The sequence below is a fragment of the Bombus pascuorum genome, chromosome 6 (assembly GCF_905332965.1).
Source record: "Bombus pascuorum chromosome 6, iyBomPasc1.1, whole genome shotgun sequence".
Lineage (NCBI taxonomy): Eukaryota > Metazoa > Arthropoda > Insecta > Hymenoptera > Apidae > Bombus > Bombus pascuorum.
In genome coordinates, this window is record NC_083493.1 from 1,315,923 (window position 1) to 1,335,329 (window position 19,407).

The 19,407-nt window shown below is 37.6% G+C and overlaps 1 protein-coding gene across 3 annotated transcripts in view; it reads left to right on the forward strand.

The window, feature by feature from the left end:
- The window catches only part of LOC132908403 (DNA-binding protein D-ETS-4), a 63,641-nt gene extending 51,650 nt beyond the window's left edge, over positions 1–11,991 (forward strand). The window contains exons 5-6 of one of the 3 annotated variants that reach the window (XM_060962393.1): positions 2,717–2,912; positions 4,491–8,916. In XM_060962393.1, the coding sequence (XP_060818376.1) occupies positions 2,717–2,912; positions 4,491–4,843 (549 nt within the window). In that variant the 3' untranslated portion in view covers positions 4,844–8,916. Of the gene's footprint in view, positions 1–2,716; positions 2,913–4,400 lie in introns of all 3 variants that reach the window. The other 2 variants (XM_060962395.1, XM_060962394.1) reach the window with 2 other exon arrangements.
- Positions 11,992–19,407: the final 7,416 nt, after the last annotated feature.

A 19,407-nucleotide genomic window follows, 5' to 3' on the forward strand; every position in this document is an offset into this window, starting at 1 on the left:
GTAAGAAGATGGTGGGTTCGCAAGCAAACTGTTTTACCTTTGACCTGAAATTGAACGCGATTCCCGCGGGTTAAATAATTCATACGGCGCCGCAGCGAATCCTGAAGAAGTTATTAACGTAATATTCCGCATTCGTTATGGATATTCGTTCGGCGTGCGAGCCCGGCCTGGTATGTATAATCGACCGCTGAGAATTCGATTCTTCGAACGTTTCGTGGATCGAACATCGTGCCGGGTTCCCATTGCTCGCGTCGCGATCTCACTGCTTGAAAATTACACAGAGCCAGCTCGCGTGCGCCATTCGAGCCTCTGACCAGACCACGTAACATAGTTCTATCCGATTTAAAAATCTGCGACCACTCTATTACCAGCGAGCATTTGCATTTAACGAATATGTAATTTATCCAATCCCCTCTTCCTCCCTCTTGGTATTTCCTGCCTTTCTCTGACTAGCTCTGGTATTTCAATGGATGAGTTCATCCGTAGTTTAGCGATCAGAAACGATCATGTGATATTACTTTACTATTTTTGTGTCTCATGTACTTTTCAAAAATTCCGAATGAAAGAAATATGTCTTTTACCAGCAGATATAGAACTTTCATAAGTAGACATTTAAAAGAAGTATGAAAATAAAGATACTTAATTGATGATAAAATCGCAAATTTAAAACCTTACCAAACATGATACGGTACCATAAGAACACACAACCCCCAATACCTGCACTGACACGCTATGTTTTTAATTCTGATTCAAATTACAAAATTTTAAGAGATCCAAATAATCACCCTAAGAACAACCCTAAACTTATTCTAATTCCATATTTCATCCCACTACCTCAAGTGTAACCGTTCTAATGCGTCATTCCATTGCCCAAAGTGCAACGACTTCGACGCACGCAACCTATCGCCATCGCCATCTCTATCTAGAGTAGTAGAGGTCCGTTGACGTCGCGCATAGAGTCCCTACAGTATGCGTGACACATAGTCACCGTATGCACGGTCCTCGCAGCACATACATGCATCCAGGTGCGTTGGATACCCCGGGGTTCTCCTCGTGGGATCCTATGTTCCAGCTTCCAGCGAGTCGTGCAACAGGACTGGTGATCGCGCGTGTACGTGTACAGGACGCGCTATTTGGTCAGCAGAAACGAACGAAAAGTGGGTCAACGGCTGGCTGAATGCCTGGCTCTTTTGCCTGGCTCGCTCGACTGCCTATTGCGTCTCAGTGGAGCCGCTTTCTCTTCTCTTGCGGCTCAACGACATCGTCGCGTCGCAGGAATTCTAACGCTTACGTATTCCAACCTCCCACTCCAAACTCTTCTTCTTTCTCTTCTTCTTCTTCTTTCTTGTCTTTTGTTATTTACGATTTCTTCGTTGTTAAAGTTCATTGCTAGTTGATTGGCAGATAACTATTAGTTGGTTATCGCTCTTTCGAACGTACTACCTCGTTTTGGATGGTCTTGGGTTAGGTTGGTTAATTAAGAAAGGAATGCTGCTGCGTGGACGTGCAACTTTACGGAACGTTGCTGGTCGACCTTGATAAGGTAGTAGCGGGTTCAACAGCGCGTATGTGAAGTTTAAGGTTTCCGGTGGAACCTTGAAACCGGGTCGAAGAGATACGTTACTGCTGCTTAATTAAGTATCGAAACGCGTATCGAGTTCGTTTTATAGATCGCTTCGTACATGTGTTAGGGATCGTGTTTGTGCAATTTCTTCTTTCGGTTTATTGTTACAAGTACGATTATTATTTGAATGATATCGAACCTTTATAGAGTCGCCGAAGAAAAGAATCCCGTCTGTACTTAAAAATCTCTAACATGCTTAAATGTAATTACACGCAGAGAATAAAAAATTATTCCGAATTTTAATTACCATAATCAGCATATTATACATTTCATTGATAAAAGAAATTCTTTCTTCTGCTCCTGTACGCCTGTCAGCGGTTCTACTGTACATGGTAATCTCATAAATCCTTTTAATTACGATCTGTCGCATCTTCAAAAGTATTCACTCGTGAATTTACAGTTATCATGGAATACTCCAATTCTTTTTAGCAACTTTTGTCGACTGCCTTCAATTTGCATTTCTGTTCATCCACCAGGTGCTTTAGGTGCATACGTTTACCGTGAAGCTTAATTGTTTTATATTACTATAGAATTTGTGCGAGCCGCTATTAATCTTCGGCTATGATAAATTTATCTACTCGGCTCTTCTTGACTTCTCCTCTTCCCATCGTTCCTTCTTTTTCTCTCGTTCGTTCCTGCCGTTGCCAAATGGCAACCGCTAAAAGTACATTCTTGGAACTCCTTACCGTACCGAGAGACAGGTATTCATGCAAATGGGCTCCATATGGAGCCATTAGAGATAACGCGATTTTTTTCAGAATGCGAGAGAAAACGACTCTCACGAGCGATTCGACGGGAAAATTCTCGGATGAGTTATAACGTGGGTAATGAAATTTCGATGAACAATTCGTTTTAAATGATGGAAAACATGGGATAATCTTTTTGTCGAACATTTTATATGTATGTTTTTAAACATAACATAACTAAAACAATTTATATGTATGTTTTTACAGTTTAGTTTTAGAAAATTTCTCCTGTCAAACAGTAAAAATTTCTATTTGAGAAATATGATTGATTAGATCGATAATATATTTCTTTGATTAGATAATTATTTAACTTTTTTATACAATCTTTTGGCTTCTTTTGTTTTAGTGTGGAAGTATTCTTCATGCGCAACTAGAAATCTGGAAAGCAACAGTCGAAGAATCTCCACGTAATACACTGGCAGCTTCCTGGGTTCCCCCTGTCGTGCAAATATCTAACAGTAACAATAACACCTCATCCCCTATTACGAATACAACTCCAGCCAGTGTTAAGGGCTCCACTTGCAGCGGAGATTTCTCCGATGGTATGTCAATCTTTAAACCTTGTCTAGTATTTTATAACTGCTTTTAATATGTCAAGATTACTTTAACCTCTTTTGTCTTACAATGTCGTGTCAGTTTCAATCTAACGAAAAAGGATTATTTTATAATAGGATTTAGTTAATGATATTTTATAACAACCAAAAAAGAAATCGGAAGGCAAAAGGTTCGGATATCTCTAGAACTTAGTTTCCATTCGTGCTAAAGATAGTGAGATTCCTTAATAATAATATACGAAAATCTCATTTGCAAACACGCGACGACTATAAAGCTTCTCAAACGATGGAATCGTTTCGCTGCTTAAACAAACTTATTAAAATTATAATACTCACATATGATGCTCTACAATTCTCTACATAATATGCTCTACAATTTTCAACATAAAAATTTCCATCTTTATAATCATATATATATATGTCCAGATTAATTAACTCCGCTAACGTTTAAAAAAATAATGGCTATAGCAGTAAGCCAACTTTAATATTCTAAACATCTTAGCTTACTACAAGAAATCAGGATGTCTGATTATGATTAATTATATACACTCCATAATTATGCATTCTCTCATAACCATTTATTAACTATACACCACAAACACAACATTTCAATACGTTAAATTACCATCACAGTAGAGATAGCTTGCATCGATGTGATTAATAAATTACCTTAGACTATAATAACCCGAAGAAATAGTTAGAATTGGAAGTAAACATTAATATGGTAATTGTAAAAGTAAATGGTTTCTATTCACCGACTGAACACTATAACCTTTTACTGCAACGAACTTTGCGCACTTATTAACCATACCATTACAATGGATCAAGCATCCTTATCACTGTATCTTATCACTGAACCTCATCCAGTTACGAGCTATAATTGTCCGTAAATATTAATATGCTAATTAGAAAGAACTTCGTGTTATATGTATATGTGTATATGTACCAACTAACCAAATACCTAACGCATGAACTTAATAAATATATCTACTTATTTAATCAACGAAAGAATTCACCTTGCAAATTAGATACTGCTAAAGCTTTCATTCCAGTTTTTAATCTAGCAATAAATTATGTAAACAAGAACTTGGAAAGATGATTATAATGACAAACGCGCACACCTAATACCCAGAATAACTCTAAAAATGAGCATGCCCAAAGATACAACAAAATGTTTGTCCTTCCACCATGTTTTCTTCTTCGCTACATTATCTACATTATTCGCTACATTATCATATCGTGCATACCGTTATAACGAACACTCGGTATACTTATCAATCAGCTAACAGCAAAAACGAATTCAAAAGAACATACCCATAACGCATAACCGTATACCTATCCAATAACCAAATAACAAAAAATAAAGCTAGCCAACCATCGCACCGATTATCAAGAATATCAAGCTACATATACTTAACCATCACACCGCTCGTTAGAAGCATGCCAAAAGAAAATCCTAAAACTTTTAATCGCCAGGACACTATCACCGCACGAAGCACATCCGGGAAAGTCCTAGATGATTCACGAAACCGAGGCGTTTTGGCTGGACGCCGTTTCTTTTTGCAGACGAGGACGAGGACTGCGGCTCGCAAGCTGGAACGGGCGGTGGCGGCGGCGGCGGTGGTAAAATGCGTAACGGTGGCTCGCACATTCACCTCTGGCAGTTCCTGAAGGAGCTGCTGCAAAGCCCTGGCATCCACGGTTCCTGTATACGTTGGCTAGACCGTGGCAAGGGCGTGTTTAAGATCGAGGACTCGGTCCGCGTGGCCAGACTCTGGGGCAAACGAAAGAATCGGCCGGCCATGAACTACGACAAGCTTAGCCGTAGCATCAGACAGTACTACAAGAAAGGGATCATGAAGAAGACGGAACGTAGCCAGAGGCTGGTCTATCAGTTCTGCCATCCTTACTGTCTGTAAATCCCGGTTCCGTTAAGCCTTTGCGCTCACGGACATCGAACGTGTTACCTCGACGCCTTTCAAAAATGTTTCATATTTATTCCCGGCGAAACACGTGACGAGTGAACGAGTCGAGTCTTGATCTCGTTCGATCGCAGGATTTATAATATTATTTAATGTAAACGCGATACGTGTCGGGGTAACATCGATGAATAGCATCGCCTATCTTTGTCGCAATTACTCGTCGATTCTCGTTTATGATTAGAATATTATATTATATGATTAGAATGTATACATCGGCGATAAATTTGTCGACATTGTGGACGATCGAATTGTTCTAGTTATCGATGGTTTATCGAACGAGCGCAAAGAGTTTAACACCTTCTCGCCGGTTCGAGATTCAAGGTCGTCTAGGTTGAATACCTTGAGGCTGGCATTCGTTTTCAAAGGGAGTTACGACGAAGGGCTTCCGACTCTTTCTGCGTGCAATCTTTTCTCACAGGACTCGTCGCGAAGACGAACGATGGTGTGCGTGCCTGTTTCTCTCGTTGCGTGCGTGTCTGTTCGGTGTGGTTGATCTTTTGAAGAAAAAAAAAATGAGAAGATAAAGTAAAACAGTGAAGAACCAGTACGGAGGTCAAAGATAAAAAGATACGATCCACCGTGTTCGGTGTATTATCCTTCCAAGGATAACGTCGTGCCACGGATGGGTACCACTAAGTACGCCCGTTTTGGGCGATCCTGTTTCCTTCCCTCTCCCTCGCCCCAGGTTTTCTTCCCCACTCTGTCCCTTTTTTCATTTCTGCCCCGACTTTTCTCGTTGTAACATAAACGATTACCCCTTAAAAAGTAAGTTACTCCTTCGTTTCACGATCCACAATTTCCCCGTTCCGATTATCGGAGGCGTCGGGACGTTTGCAGAGTCGGTTTTCAAATCTTTCGACTGGTACGCTTTCCGTAGAAATATCATCTTTCGTTTTCAACTTGTCTTTTAAATTCTTTTTCTTCTGTTATCAAATTTTAAATAACGTATAATTTCATAATAATATCGACGTAATCAATGATCGCGTGTTAACGTATCGATACCACTTAACCACCAACGGTATATTATGGCTCGTACTAACACTAACGTTTTACTAACATAACGATAACGATATACATAGTACGATAATGCTGCTAGTATTATTACTATATTCCCATGATATCAGTAATACTACTACAATGTTATGAGCGATGTACTAACCGTAATGTTAATGTTATAAGGTACTGATGGTGGTATTAAATCGGTATTATATACCGTTGTATTATCATTAGCACGTTATCGATGCACTTAAACGCGACGTTACGTTAACCCGCGATATTTCTACGACTATTAAAGCGGCGATCGAAAGGCGAGAAGATCGACGCGTCCGAGTTCTCGTTCGGAGGTACGTCCTACGAGTTTCGAACGTGCAACGTCGTGATGCCAACATTGTTGTTGTTCGAGGATGGAAGAACAACAAGGAAGAAGCGAGTCAGTGGAGATTTCGTTGGAGAAAAGGGAAGAAACTCCTCTTTCCTCTCTATTCTCACGATTGCTTACCAGCGCCGGTCGCCAAAGCCTCGAGCTGTATCCAATCCACGGATCCACGATCTATGGACGATCCAGCGCGCGGAACTATTCGCTCATGCTGGATTCGTCCCGCCATTTTAATTTTTCTTTTTCATAGGAAATCGGAGTAAATAGAAAGAAAGGGAATTATCGAATCCTTTGATAGTGTTGAGATTATCTATGCTTGGTGCTATGAATCGAATATTTTTTATCAAACATCTTTACAATATTTATATTCCACAAGGCAATGCTAGTTTATAAAACATGAATTTTTCCGCTTGTATAAAAACAATTAACTATTTTTGATGCGAAATATTTTTAAAATTATAGTATATGTATAAATAGAAAGATATTTTTGATACTATAGACATATACAAAAAGAACATATTTTTCTAAACATATTTTCCGAGCTTTTACACATTCAAAAGTGCCTTCTTCGATGTTCTTAAAGATAAAGAAAGGAAGAAAGTCCCGGCAATCTGACACGCGTCCTTTTGAGGTACGTGCAGCATCGAGCGTCGAGCGGTGCGGAAAATTTTACTCGCGCGGCGTGAAACGATCGACGGACGATCGATTCGTCCTAGGATGCGCGATCACGTCTTTCCTATCTCGAAGAGAGAGCATAGAGTTTCTCCGAAAGACGGAAGTAGAAATAGGAATAAATTGAGAAAAAAGGAAAAACAAAGAAACGGTAGAAAAATGGCGGTCGTGAATAGCTCGAAGCTGATACGTTTGCGCGGCTGGTTCTGGTGATTTTGGTCCCATATATCTATGATATATTAAACATTGTATGTTCCATGAACGATCTAGCGTGTAAGTTTCACTTTAGGCGTATAGATATCATGGCGGCTCACGTGAGCCGTCTGTTAAGTTACTCGAAGAGATTCCCCTCCTTTCCACCATTTCCTCTTTTTCTAATCTTTATCTAAATAGCGTTTAATTCTGTTAATCGTCGTGCTAACTTATCATTAATTAACCATGCTTCTTATTAAGATTTATTTAAACCTGCTCTGAATACTTAAAATAGAATTCCTCACAATCATCAAGCTTTGATCGCATTCATTCTATACGTCTTCTCTATCCTTATTCGTTTTTTTTTTTTTTCTTTCATTCAATATCGGCTTAAATATCGAACGATGATTTATTTGAAAATTTTAGGGCTACACAGGTCAAATATAAGGATCCTCTGGAATTTAGATCAGCGAAGTATCGAGCTTCTTCTTCTGTTCGAGGCTTCCGGGTGTAAGTCCACAGGTCCTAAAGTCTGGAACAGAAACGATTTTTTCGTTCGATATTTAAGAAAAAACCTTAGAGATCGAAGATCGAGTGAACAGTTGGAATTCGTCTCTGTGTAATGTTTATTTAATGCGATTTTATTTTACGATTATTTAAAAACTCATCCAAACGAACCCATTGATAGGTTCTACTAACATCCCAATTGTTTCGCTCACCGATATCGGTTGTATATAATACTCGACGTGTAATCATTTTGTATGTTCGTTTTATTTTATTATTATTATTATTATTATTATTATATTATATTATATATTTTTTAATAATTATTTATTTAACTGAGTTCGTTCGTATTCGTATTAATATATTTTATATATGTATGTTACATTGTTAGAAAGTTGTTCTCTACGTAAGATGTCGAGGTCGTCGTGGCGTGGCATGCTATGGAACTGGTTTCAATTTCGCGTTTCGGCTCTGTCTCCGCGGACCATGTTAAGTTGAACGATAAAGAAGAACGAGTCACTCGAGGAAGATTTTATTATTTAAAACGATGAAATTGATACGACGACACGCGATCGAAGGACGACCTGCAACTTTCGCCCCGTCCTGGATGTGCAACTACCGCGCCAAATATATCGAAATCTCGAAATAGGTCATTAAGCCAAAGAACATGACGACGAGCTCGATTATGTTCTCGAATCTAGAGACAGAGGAAGATATGTTCGTTCTTAATTCCGCGCGTTTGTGATTCGCAAATTTTAATGAATTAAAATTCTGATAAAAAGTTAATTCTGTAGACTATATACGTGTATATTATCATCGGGATCATGAAGTCGTGAACGTTGTAAACGTTCATGGAGTCCTGTTGAATTTTAACCGGTGCATCGGTCGAATTTCGAGATTACAAACGTACGAGTATTTAAGCCTGTAATATTTCTGTTGCCAACACGAATACTCACTGCTATTACTCATGATTCAATCACGTATTCCAAAATTCCAGTTTCAAATAAAAATGCAAAACGAAAGCAACCTGTTAGTTTTTTATTCTAGAAATTGTTCTGAATATGAGAGACTGCATCGCCCGTGCAATATCAAATAAAATTAAATAAAATAAGCTCTGATAAACGAGTAGAATTACCCTCAAGGGTACCTGCGAATTTACTCTTAATGCCAAACGCTGCAGATATCCATCGACATAAAACGTTACACATTCAGTTTTAACGATATTGTAATTTATAAGTAGCCAATATAAAACGGAATAAACAAGTAACGTTTTAGTCATTTCAATCTGAATATTTAAGTAATATCTTTTCGGGACGAAACAATTATTAAAACAAAAGCTTAAACGAGATCATTTAGAAAGCTACGAGGAAACGTTCCTTTTCTTTTGACGAACTTTGTCCAGATTGAAATGTAAATTCGGTCACGTTTCTGCGTTTTAAGCCTGCCTCACGATCCTCGTAATATCGCGAACGGAAAGAAAACGAAATCGAATTGTTTCTTCGGTCGCCACTCGAACGAGCACTTGTACGCTCGGCAATCGCCATAAAGTTGCTGTTATTAGAATCTTAAGTTGACGATACGACATACATCGCAACCATCTTTTATCAGGATTACTTTTAAAAATAACCTGATCCTTCTCCAATGAAAAAAGAGACTGTTGTCGTCGTACGTTCGAACGCATTGAAAAGATCGCTCACAATCGTAAACCACGGCGGATTATCAGTTTCCAGTTCGGCAACGTACGTGATTTCGATCGGGCACCTCTCAGATTTATCTCCACCCCCTTTTAGCGGCGAGATCGGTGCACAAGCAACAACATGCAAACTATTCACTTAAGAATCGATTCGTTTGTGACCAATGAAAGATAGTCAATGTTGCGGTTTCTCTGCAGGTTTTCAAGGATTTCTGTAGAGAGATGCTTTGGTCCTTGTAAATGAAAGGTTTATTGAAGTAACAGTGTAGGTTTTAAATTGACGTTCGTTATGATGTAAAAACGATAAGGCGGTGTGGAGGTAATCGTTCAACCTGAAAGATTTGCATTCTGTTTCTCCGTTTCTTTCACTTCCCGCTGTTTAAAAAGAATCGTTAATCGAACACCATATCGTTCCTTCCTTTCTTAACGAGATCTTTTTGTTCGTTGAAATTCGATTGAGTTTTTAGCGTTCTTTGGAAGATTTCTTGTTTTTATCATGACAGAATGTTTTATTTTGAATTAGTTGCAAGATTTTATACAGAGAAAAATTTGTATGGATGATAGTCTTTAAATATTCTTCCAGATTAATTTACAAATGGACAAGATCATTATCCTACATTTTTCACAAAATCATCATTTACTCCAAGTTACAATAACAATTAAGAAACAACCTCTAGTAATTAACCACATGTAACCTAGCGACAGCGTCCAAGATTTCTAAGCAGCTTTCAGTCTGATAGTTCCTAAACATTCCATGTAGCACGTCGATTCTCTCGTGACGGTCGCAAATCGTTCGTTTTCAACCCGAGACTTTATAGAAATCGTGCACCGGTTTACTAACGCGGCCGTTCCTTCGGGGATTTTACGATAATCCATTGTGTGGCAGGCTTCGTGGCGTTTCGTAGCGTTAGTGGTAGCTGGTACTTCCGTCAGCAGTAAGGTATACGAGTTTCAAAGTACACGCTGTACTTTGTGGTTCCAACACGCTTATATATACGAGCGATTATTCAGAGAGAATAGCATTTCTACTCGTGATTAATTCTTGATCCTCCTCGATGATTTTAGTGGGATTATAGTGAGAAAGCGCGATGGTGAAATGAATGAATGACGAATAAATATCGGTTTATTTAGGCGGATTTATGGACGATTGTGATCTTGAAAAAATGCTGGAGGAAATTTTTCTTTGAAATTCTTTCTTTCGATAGAAGTTTGGATGAAACATCTTGTGAAAAACAAACTGAGTTACTTTCGGTCAATAATTTTACGAAATTTGTAAGAATGATGTTTATAGGAATAATTTATTAAACAACGCAAATTCAAAATAAAAGTACATAGTGCTTCGTTCCACGTTTCGTTAGAATATAGAAGATGGAATTGCAATAGCAGAGAAGACGAAACCAAGCGTAATAGAAAAATCGTGAACGTCATAATGGTTCCGTTATTACGTTACAAATGATCTATTGTCACTGGCGAGGGGGCAGTGTAAAAAAATATCGTTGAATTATTCCCAGAGATTAGATTAAAGAATCCAGGTAGTCGTTTGTGGTTGGGAGGAGAGCAGCTTGCTTTTCAGTTGCAGCTGCACAACAAGATTTCGTCGTTGCCGTGACTAACAGTTGAAACCAATACGAACGAAGAGAACAATGTCGATAATGTACCAGAGCACAGTTGTACGCCAACTATCCGGGGCGTGGCAATTAGATAAGTCTTGCTGCTATAAAATCGATTCTGGGACTGATAATTATAATTGGACGGTGTAAGCAGTAGACAAGTACAATAACGAATGTGCAATGTGAAAACATTCCACGAATCGAAGATTGAAAGTTCTCGAAAGACAACTTTTTCGGATACTTCCTTGTCTTTTCTGTTGTAAAGAGACTGTGATGTTTTTAAGAGTTTTTAAAATAGTAAAAAACGTTTATGTTTCGAATGAAAGTGAGGTATACAATATTTGAAAACTTGGCGACAATTGACAAAATAACCTCTATTAAGAAAGAAAAGAAGTGAAAGTAATTAAATGTTCTATTTAATGAAATTATAAGACCAGAAATGATCTCTACTCAATTTTACATAAATTAAACTGATTGTATTTAAAGCAGCATCACACCCGAAACTATGTAATAAAAAAGAAAAGGGGAAGAAAGGCGTGCTTCCATTTTTCTGAACGACCGTTAGTCGAGTTGTTATAAATTTGTACATAATCACGAAACGGTGCGAGCGTATTATTTATCAATGGCAGTGAGACTCATTCATTCAATATGTTACTTAGCGTTAACGAGTTTATTTAATTAGGATTAAGAGTTGTTTCATCGTTACTTAAAACGATCGGTCTTGTTGTAAGGCATTTTGTTACGAGTTAAATATTTATACCATCGTCGATCATCCTGTCCTATCATTGTCCCTATTAAATAAGATTAAACTAAAAATACCGCGCACAGTGATTAACAACGATCAATATCAATATCAACGATACCTAATTGCATAGAAATCAGAAATCCACAAACACGCATGTATGTATGTATATGTATACATTATATTTTCTATTGTATGCCGATGTTCTTGCTGTCAGGATTTGAAAGCGAGATACTAACACGAAGCAAAGATAAAAAGAAAAAAAAGAAAAAAAAACGATTGCAAAACCTCCCAAAAGAGCGTTTTATTAACATTCCCCTTTGTAATCTACCATAGTCTATGCCTAGTAGTTTTTTCTTTCTTTAATTCAGTTAATATTTTAGATATTTCTTCAAATCTTCATCTATCATATCATCAATCTATCATAGTATTGATAAATATAGTAATTGTACAAATGTAATTACCCAATTAACAAACTAGAATGTTGTTTAATTAACTAATTCTTTAATTGATCGAGGAAAGCCTATTATATGCATCCTATACACGAAGTATTTAAGGAACATGTTTACGATACAAGTATTTTAAAGAGTAATAAATGACTCACTAGAAGCTGCAACTAATATTTCCTAGAAAGTCACGTAAGTGTTTTTTATATCTCGAAGGCAATCTTTACCTAAATGAGTATCATTAAAAGATGAAGGATAAGAAATAAATACTTTCAAAGTAATTAGCAATATCTTCCATTGTACTCGAAAGCAAGAAATCCCTACCGAGTAAAGTAAAAAGTGGATTCGTTGACTCGAGGAATGCAAGAATATTCGAACGCACGATCAAAACTTCAAGTCCTATTTATTTCCATAGCCAAAAACCAATAACGTAAAAAGAAGCGAAAGTAATTCATGATTATGGGCGAGTGAAAGTCTTGAAATTATGCGAATCTAATCGACAATAAATTCAGGTGACTCATCTCGATTAAATTTCTCATTCAACGACGATATCCAGATCGCAGTGGAATTAAATCTTGGAAGAATTTCGTTTCAGTCACGAAAAGATAAAAAAAGTAAAGGCAAAGCGGGAAAGAAGAAAACTACGAAGTCGTTAAGTAGAAAATAATTGTTACTGGCTTGTGATTTTCTAAAATTAAACTTCAGGAATGCAGAGGAACATGTGTATACAAATAAAAACATGTTTCATATTATTCCTGCGACGCTTTCAAAAGCAAACGAGACGAGAAATGAAATCGAAGATCGAGGAGATTTTCGAATGAATTTTCACGTATTTGTTTCATGTGTTTACGATATGGAAATTGGCATTTGCTTTCGAGTCAATTAAAAAGAAGGAACTCAAGGAGAATGGCTCCCTCTTTAATGGTATTAAAAATAACAGTAACAAATAAGGCAATAATGTGTCGCTTTAATGGTACCACGGTCTAGCAATTTCAATTACAGCGTTTTAATTGGCCCTTGCTACATCGGAGTAATTACGTCGATTAATGAGAAGATGCACGGCAACTGGAGCGCGAATTTTATACCAACGGCCAGGATTTATTGGTCGGTAAACATTTTTTAAGGGAAATGTAAACAGGTATTCATGAGTGTACTGTGTGATAAGATGCGATAAATAATTGTAACGTTCACACATATTGTAACGTGTGAATGATTACGACAGATAGTAAGGATAGTTGGAAAGTTTACATATTCTCTAGTCAGTTTACTGCAAATTCGAAACATATAAAATAAATTTATTGATTTTCACGCTTTTATACAAGCCTGCACGTTAAAAATAACTGCATATATCTCACAACAGATGTCTATACAAAAAATTTCTTCCTATCATGAAAATCGAGAAAGTTTGGATCTCATAACTGAGTGTACTTTATAATAACTATAATAATTGATAAGTAGCTCAAGTAACTGTGTTTCACGAAGCGGTAAGTAGAAACAGATGTTTGAAGTTAGACATAGGTTAAATGAGCTGTAATTCTGGCACAAATTTCGAAAAACGATTAAAGGTAATCAGTGTATTATAAAATAACAATATTCATGAAAATTTAATAAACTAATTAAAATGTAAATCGTTCAAAAAAAAGTTCATTATAAATATTAATGAATTGGTAATATTGCGTATATCGTTAAAACAAATGTAAAACTTTAATTATGTTCGATTACATGGTATCATCACCCCTGAGCTTCTATATATTCAAACCAGTGCAACACCAAAACTTAAACGCTTAACATAAAACAAACATTGAACATAAACTTAAACACGCAAAAGACAGCTGTTTGATCACCTTCAAATACGAGCATACTAATTTACGCCGCGCAATCAACGGAATAGCGAATTTGCGAACTCGGCCAAACAAACGGAGAGTAAGAGGCCGAGCGAAGGAGCAACGGCAACAACAAGCAAAAACAAAAGGGTTGAACTCCGAAGGATGGCGAGAATCTCTCTGCCATAAAGATTCGTATCGCTCTCGAAACGTCGAGCTGCTCTCTTCTCTTTTCTATCTATCTCTCTTTTTCTGGTTTCCTTTTCCTTATTCACCTTTCTGCGATCATCCCTGCGCGGAGCAAAGGGGGCGGGCACGAGGGCAGTGGGCGTCCCTTTTCGAGATTTACGACGATTTAATCGTACAATTAATCTAACACCTTGTTGCAACAACACCTCGCACCGCGTATCTCCGTTACCTCCGACTCTCCACGATTCCAGAGGAAAAAATCGAACCGTCTGCTCCAGGAAGGAAGAAAGAGTAAAGGAGGGAGGTAGGAGAACGGTGGACGGATCGACGAAGAAGCACAGGCTAGGCCTCTTCCCAACGATCTATCGTGGCTGAATCGCTGGCAGAAAAGGAGTACCGCGGCGTTAAAGGGGAGTAACTAACCAAAGCGATCGAAGTAAGGGTGTACATAGGTTAAGGGAAACAAAGAGCAGAAATTGAGGAGCGAGTGTTAAAGAAAGAGAGACGGAGAAGGATTTTTAAGGCCGTAGATAGAGCAGTGATGCGCAAAGTTCATTTTTAACGAGTTCGAGATGAGGTATTCAAGATTGAACTCGATGAGGAGGCGATTTACTTTTTCACGTAGGTGTTACGTATCTTTTGTGTTACGAATTTATGAGGATATTTCCTTTTATGTGCAGTGGCTACGAGAAGTATTTGCACCACGTTGTATCTACTGTAGAATTTATATACTAATTAGGTCCAAGTGCATATCTTAAATTACAATGACATTCCGCTAGAAAACAAAGATGAGAACAAATACTTTTCGTAATTATCTTATTAATCGTGGATGAAGAAACAATCAAACGATATATTTCTTTCATTCGATTATTGTCTCGAAATATTCGTCTCAAAGGTGTTAATATAATAATTTGTCATAATTAATGATTAACGCCTTGTGTATATTTAAATACAGCTACGGTTGCTATTAATAATATTTAAAATTAAGAAACACATAAGGAAGACGTTCGAAAATATTTTAAGAACTATGTCTGCTCTTTATTGTAATCTTTAGGTAATCAATTTTCTACCGAAGATATATCGAATTGCCCATTAATATTGTATTTAGTGTTTCGATCTCATGGTGATTATGATACTCATTAAAAGTTTAATATTGATTGGTGTCTGCAGTGTTTCAACTTTACTCGACCACCTTGAGTGCTTCTTAAAAGGTAGGAAAAATAATTAATGCAGCAACAGTTTCTTGAAACGAATCACTAATTTTACGATTAATCAGAATCTTTTTTTACACACCTGAGGTTTTAAGTATCTTGCTTTGCATGGTGCATTTTCTTGCAACCTTGAATCTAAGAATTTTTTTGATACCTGATAAGCAACTAGCTATTACGATTTTCAATTACTTATAAAAGAAAAGAAACCTTCATGCAAAGGGGATACTAATAATAATATTATTATTATTATTATATACGGAAGCAAATTTAGTAAACATCTTGAAATTACTTTCCAAATTCGAAAAAGCAAATTTTCAAAGATTTATACAGGTCATGCGGGGCCAATGATTGCGCATCACTGATCCGTAGGGTAGTCAGTATTTTTACGAAAACGTAGGCACGTATAGTTACGTAGAATAAATGAATCCTCCAGTTATTTTATCGGGTCGCCATTGTTTTGCGATCTGAGAGCGGACCCGTAGCCGACACTCTTAAGCAGATGTAATTTAAACGTGGATGTGTTTCGCTTCGAATCGAGAAAAATTGGTATCGTGCCTGTTTTAACGCTCCCCCGAGATAACGAGTCGATAGAAAGGGCGAACCTAAAAATGATTAGCCACAGATATCATTCAAGGTATCGTGTACTGTTCCTCTTACTACACGTGTAGTCTCTTGGTTAAATTTATAGACTTCCCTTTTATTGGAAGAGACGAACGTGGAAACTTGTAAAACTTGTGAATGTGGAATCTTGTGAACGTAGAAACTTGTGAACGTGGAAAATTGGTATTTCCTGATATTATTTCCCTGATCGTACTTTATTATTTAGGAAACAAACAAATACATCGATTAAAATAAACTTCTCCAAAGTAATTATACATCTTTTAAACATTCCTATACTGCATCATCTATCATTGCCAAAAACCTTCACAAAAATCATCAGATTACTGATTCTCGGTAAGAAACTTTTCTACCTGGAAGGCCCTAACCAGGAGTGGAAACAACTGAAAATCCGATTATACGTTGATTAATGCAACGATGGATCAACGGAAGAAGAGAATTGAATAACGGATGCGAATCGAAAAAAGTTCCAGGCACATACGAACGTGGAACTTCTAAGAGGTGTGCACCTGCGATTCCTGCGAGGCCGCTTTTACGGGTCTCGGAGAAGCCGCGAGTGGAAGCCGTCCACTGCGTTGTTCCGCGCCGATATAGAGACTGCCGTGTGCACGGGGACACCCCCGCAAACGAGCGAATCGCGCGTGTGTCCGTACGACCAAGGACAACAACATTCTCCGCAAAACTAATTGCCAGGTAAGTATATACGAGCGACGAGCCTGGTCGAGCGCGGCCGAACACGCGCCGATACACCTTCACGTGAACCGCGACGCTGCACGTAGCGCGGCGGAGGCGCAAACCAGAGGAACGTGGACAAACAATGAGATGCGAGCTAAGATAGAACCGCGGGGAGAAAATGGGTGAAAGAGGACTGTGGAAAAACTTCACCAACGATCTGCGGAATGTATCCTGCGGAGACGCAAGGAAAGGATTTGTTGAAAAGGGAAATTTGATGCAAAGATGGAAAAGAAGAGTAAGATACACGGAAAAAGTTATTTCACATAGAAAAATTTGGAGAGTAATTTGAATAATAATCAAACAAATACAGGTAATTTTGAATGAATTCTTTATTGAAGAGGAATGACACAGAAATTGAAACGTCGAAGACGAGATATTGGCACAAGAGGTAAGGGAAGATAGTGATAAGAGTGGTAAAATTAATAAGGAGAAGAAGTGGGAGGTACGAAAGTGAATTATGGGACCACCGTGAAGGACGAATAAAAGAAAAAGCAGCATAAATAAGAGATGATATTCAAAAGATAGAACACTGTAGAAAATTAGAAAATATGACAATGACAGAGAAATTATGGGGAGGTGAATATTTTTTTACACTAACAATAGAACAAGGAGATAATTAATGAAATAAAAATTGTAGAAGGATAGAAAATACAAATATATAAGAAATAAAAATTTAAAGGACAATAAGACAACTTCTAGCTTTGTCAAACTAATTAATTAGCAAAAAATTTTCAAAAGCTTAGAAAGACCAGTAAAACGCAAAGGAAGGAGAAGGAAAGGAAGTCTAGATGAAGTGTAGGTGTACGGGAAAACCGAGAGCGAAAGGTACGAAGTGACTGAAAAAAGAAAACAAGAAAGAACAAAGAGAGAAGGAGAATACGGAAAGACGGGGAGGAAAGAGAGAGGCAGGGCAAAAGTATGGTCTGTATAGTATAGAATTTATTGCAGGGACCGGGTTGGATCTCGTTGAGGAGCAACACAGAGAAAAGGATACTCGTACCAGAGCGCATAATTTATGCTCTCATTATGCGACAACCAAGATTCATTACGGCCAACAAGCATTGTCGCGCCAATTCGGAGATCGATCGTGGCTCGGTAAGTAAATGCACGAACGATGATCGGACACTGGTATTATTTTGCGTAAAGTAATCTGATAGTACAAATCGAAAGAAACGAACCAAGAATATTATGTCCTTGGAAATAAAAAACCGATGAAATTCAAAATTCCATTTCCCGGAGAGTTAACAGTATGATAAAAGTAACAAAACTATTAAAATTGTATTTGCAAGACGTGAAACAAAAATTAGAGTAATCAAGAAATTAGTAGAAATGCGACAGCGAATATTGAATTAATCGATCGATAACAATTGGTTATTAAATTAATATAAAAAGAAGGCAAAGATGCTTAATTTGTCCAGATTATATTAAAACTATTAAGAGTGGACCAAGTGTATCGAAGTGTATAAAACGTAGAACTCGAATAAACTTTCGGTGAAAGAAAAAGGATCTCCGTACTACCGAACCACAATTATCGCCTTTTTTTGGATTATCCATCGGCCTTGAAACGTACACTGCGCTCTTTATAGAAGTTACATTAGTAATTTACTTGGCCGTTGAAGCGCGGTAAATAAATTATAACTTTACGAGTAATATTTTGGAGTTGAAATATTCATCTGCATAAATTTTTTCTCATTCTCGTGTAATGTACATGTCAGCATTGGCAATCGGCAAGCTTTTGCATTTACAGCATTAGCCACCACTTCCTCCTCAATAAAAAGAAACTTCTATCAATCGTAACTTACGTTCTTATAATCGAAGAAAAATTTTGTGCAAGGTTAAAGTAGTGACAAATGGATTTTCTCAGTTACGACTGCACTTAATCCTTCGTAAAATCGAAATAAACTTAAACTCCATCGTCTCCCTTGGCCGCCGTTATCTAAAAAAAGAAGCTATGCAATATGCAGTGAATCAAGAGATCTCCGATATGTTTCAGCAATGATTAAACGATTTTTCTAAGTTGCTTTTGTCCATTTTCGCGTAATGATATCTCGGAGATGCGTACAATGCCGCGGCCGACCTATCGGAACTACGATTTTCACTTATCCTTGCATTCCACCGGCACGCGTATCTGATTTATCTACGTCTGCTCGGTGTCCCCGTTGGCCACGGAAAGAGATATTCAATTTATCCGCGACCGAATCGCGAGAAGTATTCAATTATCGACTCTGAACGATCACCGTGTGTTCAACGTTTTATCTCGATGTCCATGTGCGACCTCGGAAACGAGTCTGACGTCAGTTCGATATTGTTCCCGGTCCTCATATTCGTAAATCGATCTTACGAAAAATACGTGTGTTACCTCCGTTTAATTCGAAAGAGAAACGATTCGATTTGCGAATTTAACTTTTATCGCCGCTGTTTAAGGATCATGTACCCAGGGATCTGCTTTCGTTTCATTCGATATCGTAAATGATCGTCTCGCTAGTTGACGCTAATTATTGTTAATCCTCTGATGATGACTTTTTACAGGTTTCCCATTACCTACAATGTCTTGACCTGATTGCGATAATGGGATCAAAAATTATTCATGGGAAATTATTTGTTTGATAAATTGCAGTTATAATGGGAATGTATAAGATTCGTTTTTGCAAAGAGAAACAATTTCGAGAATTGAGCTCGCCACAAAAATTT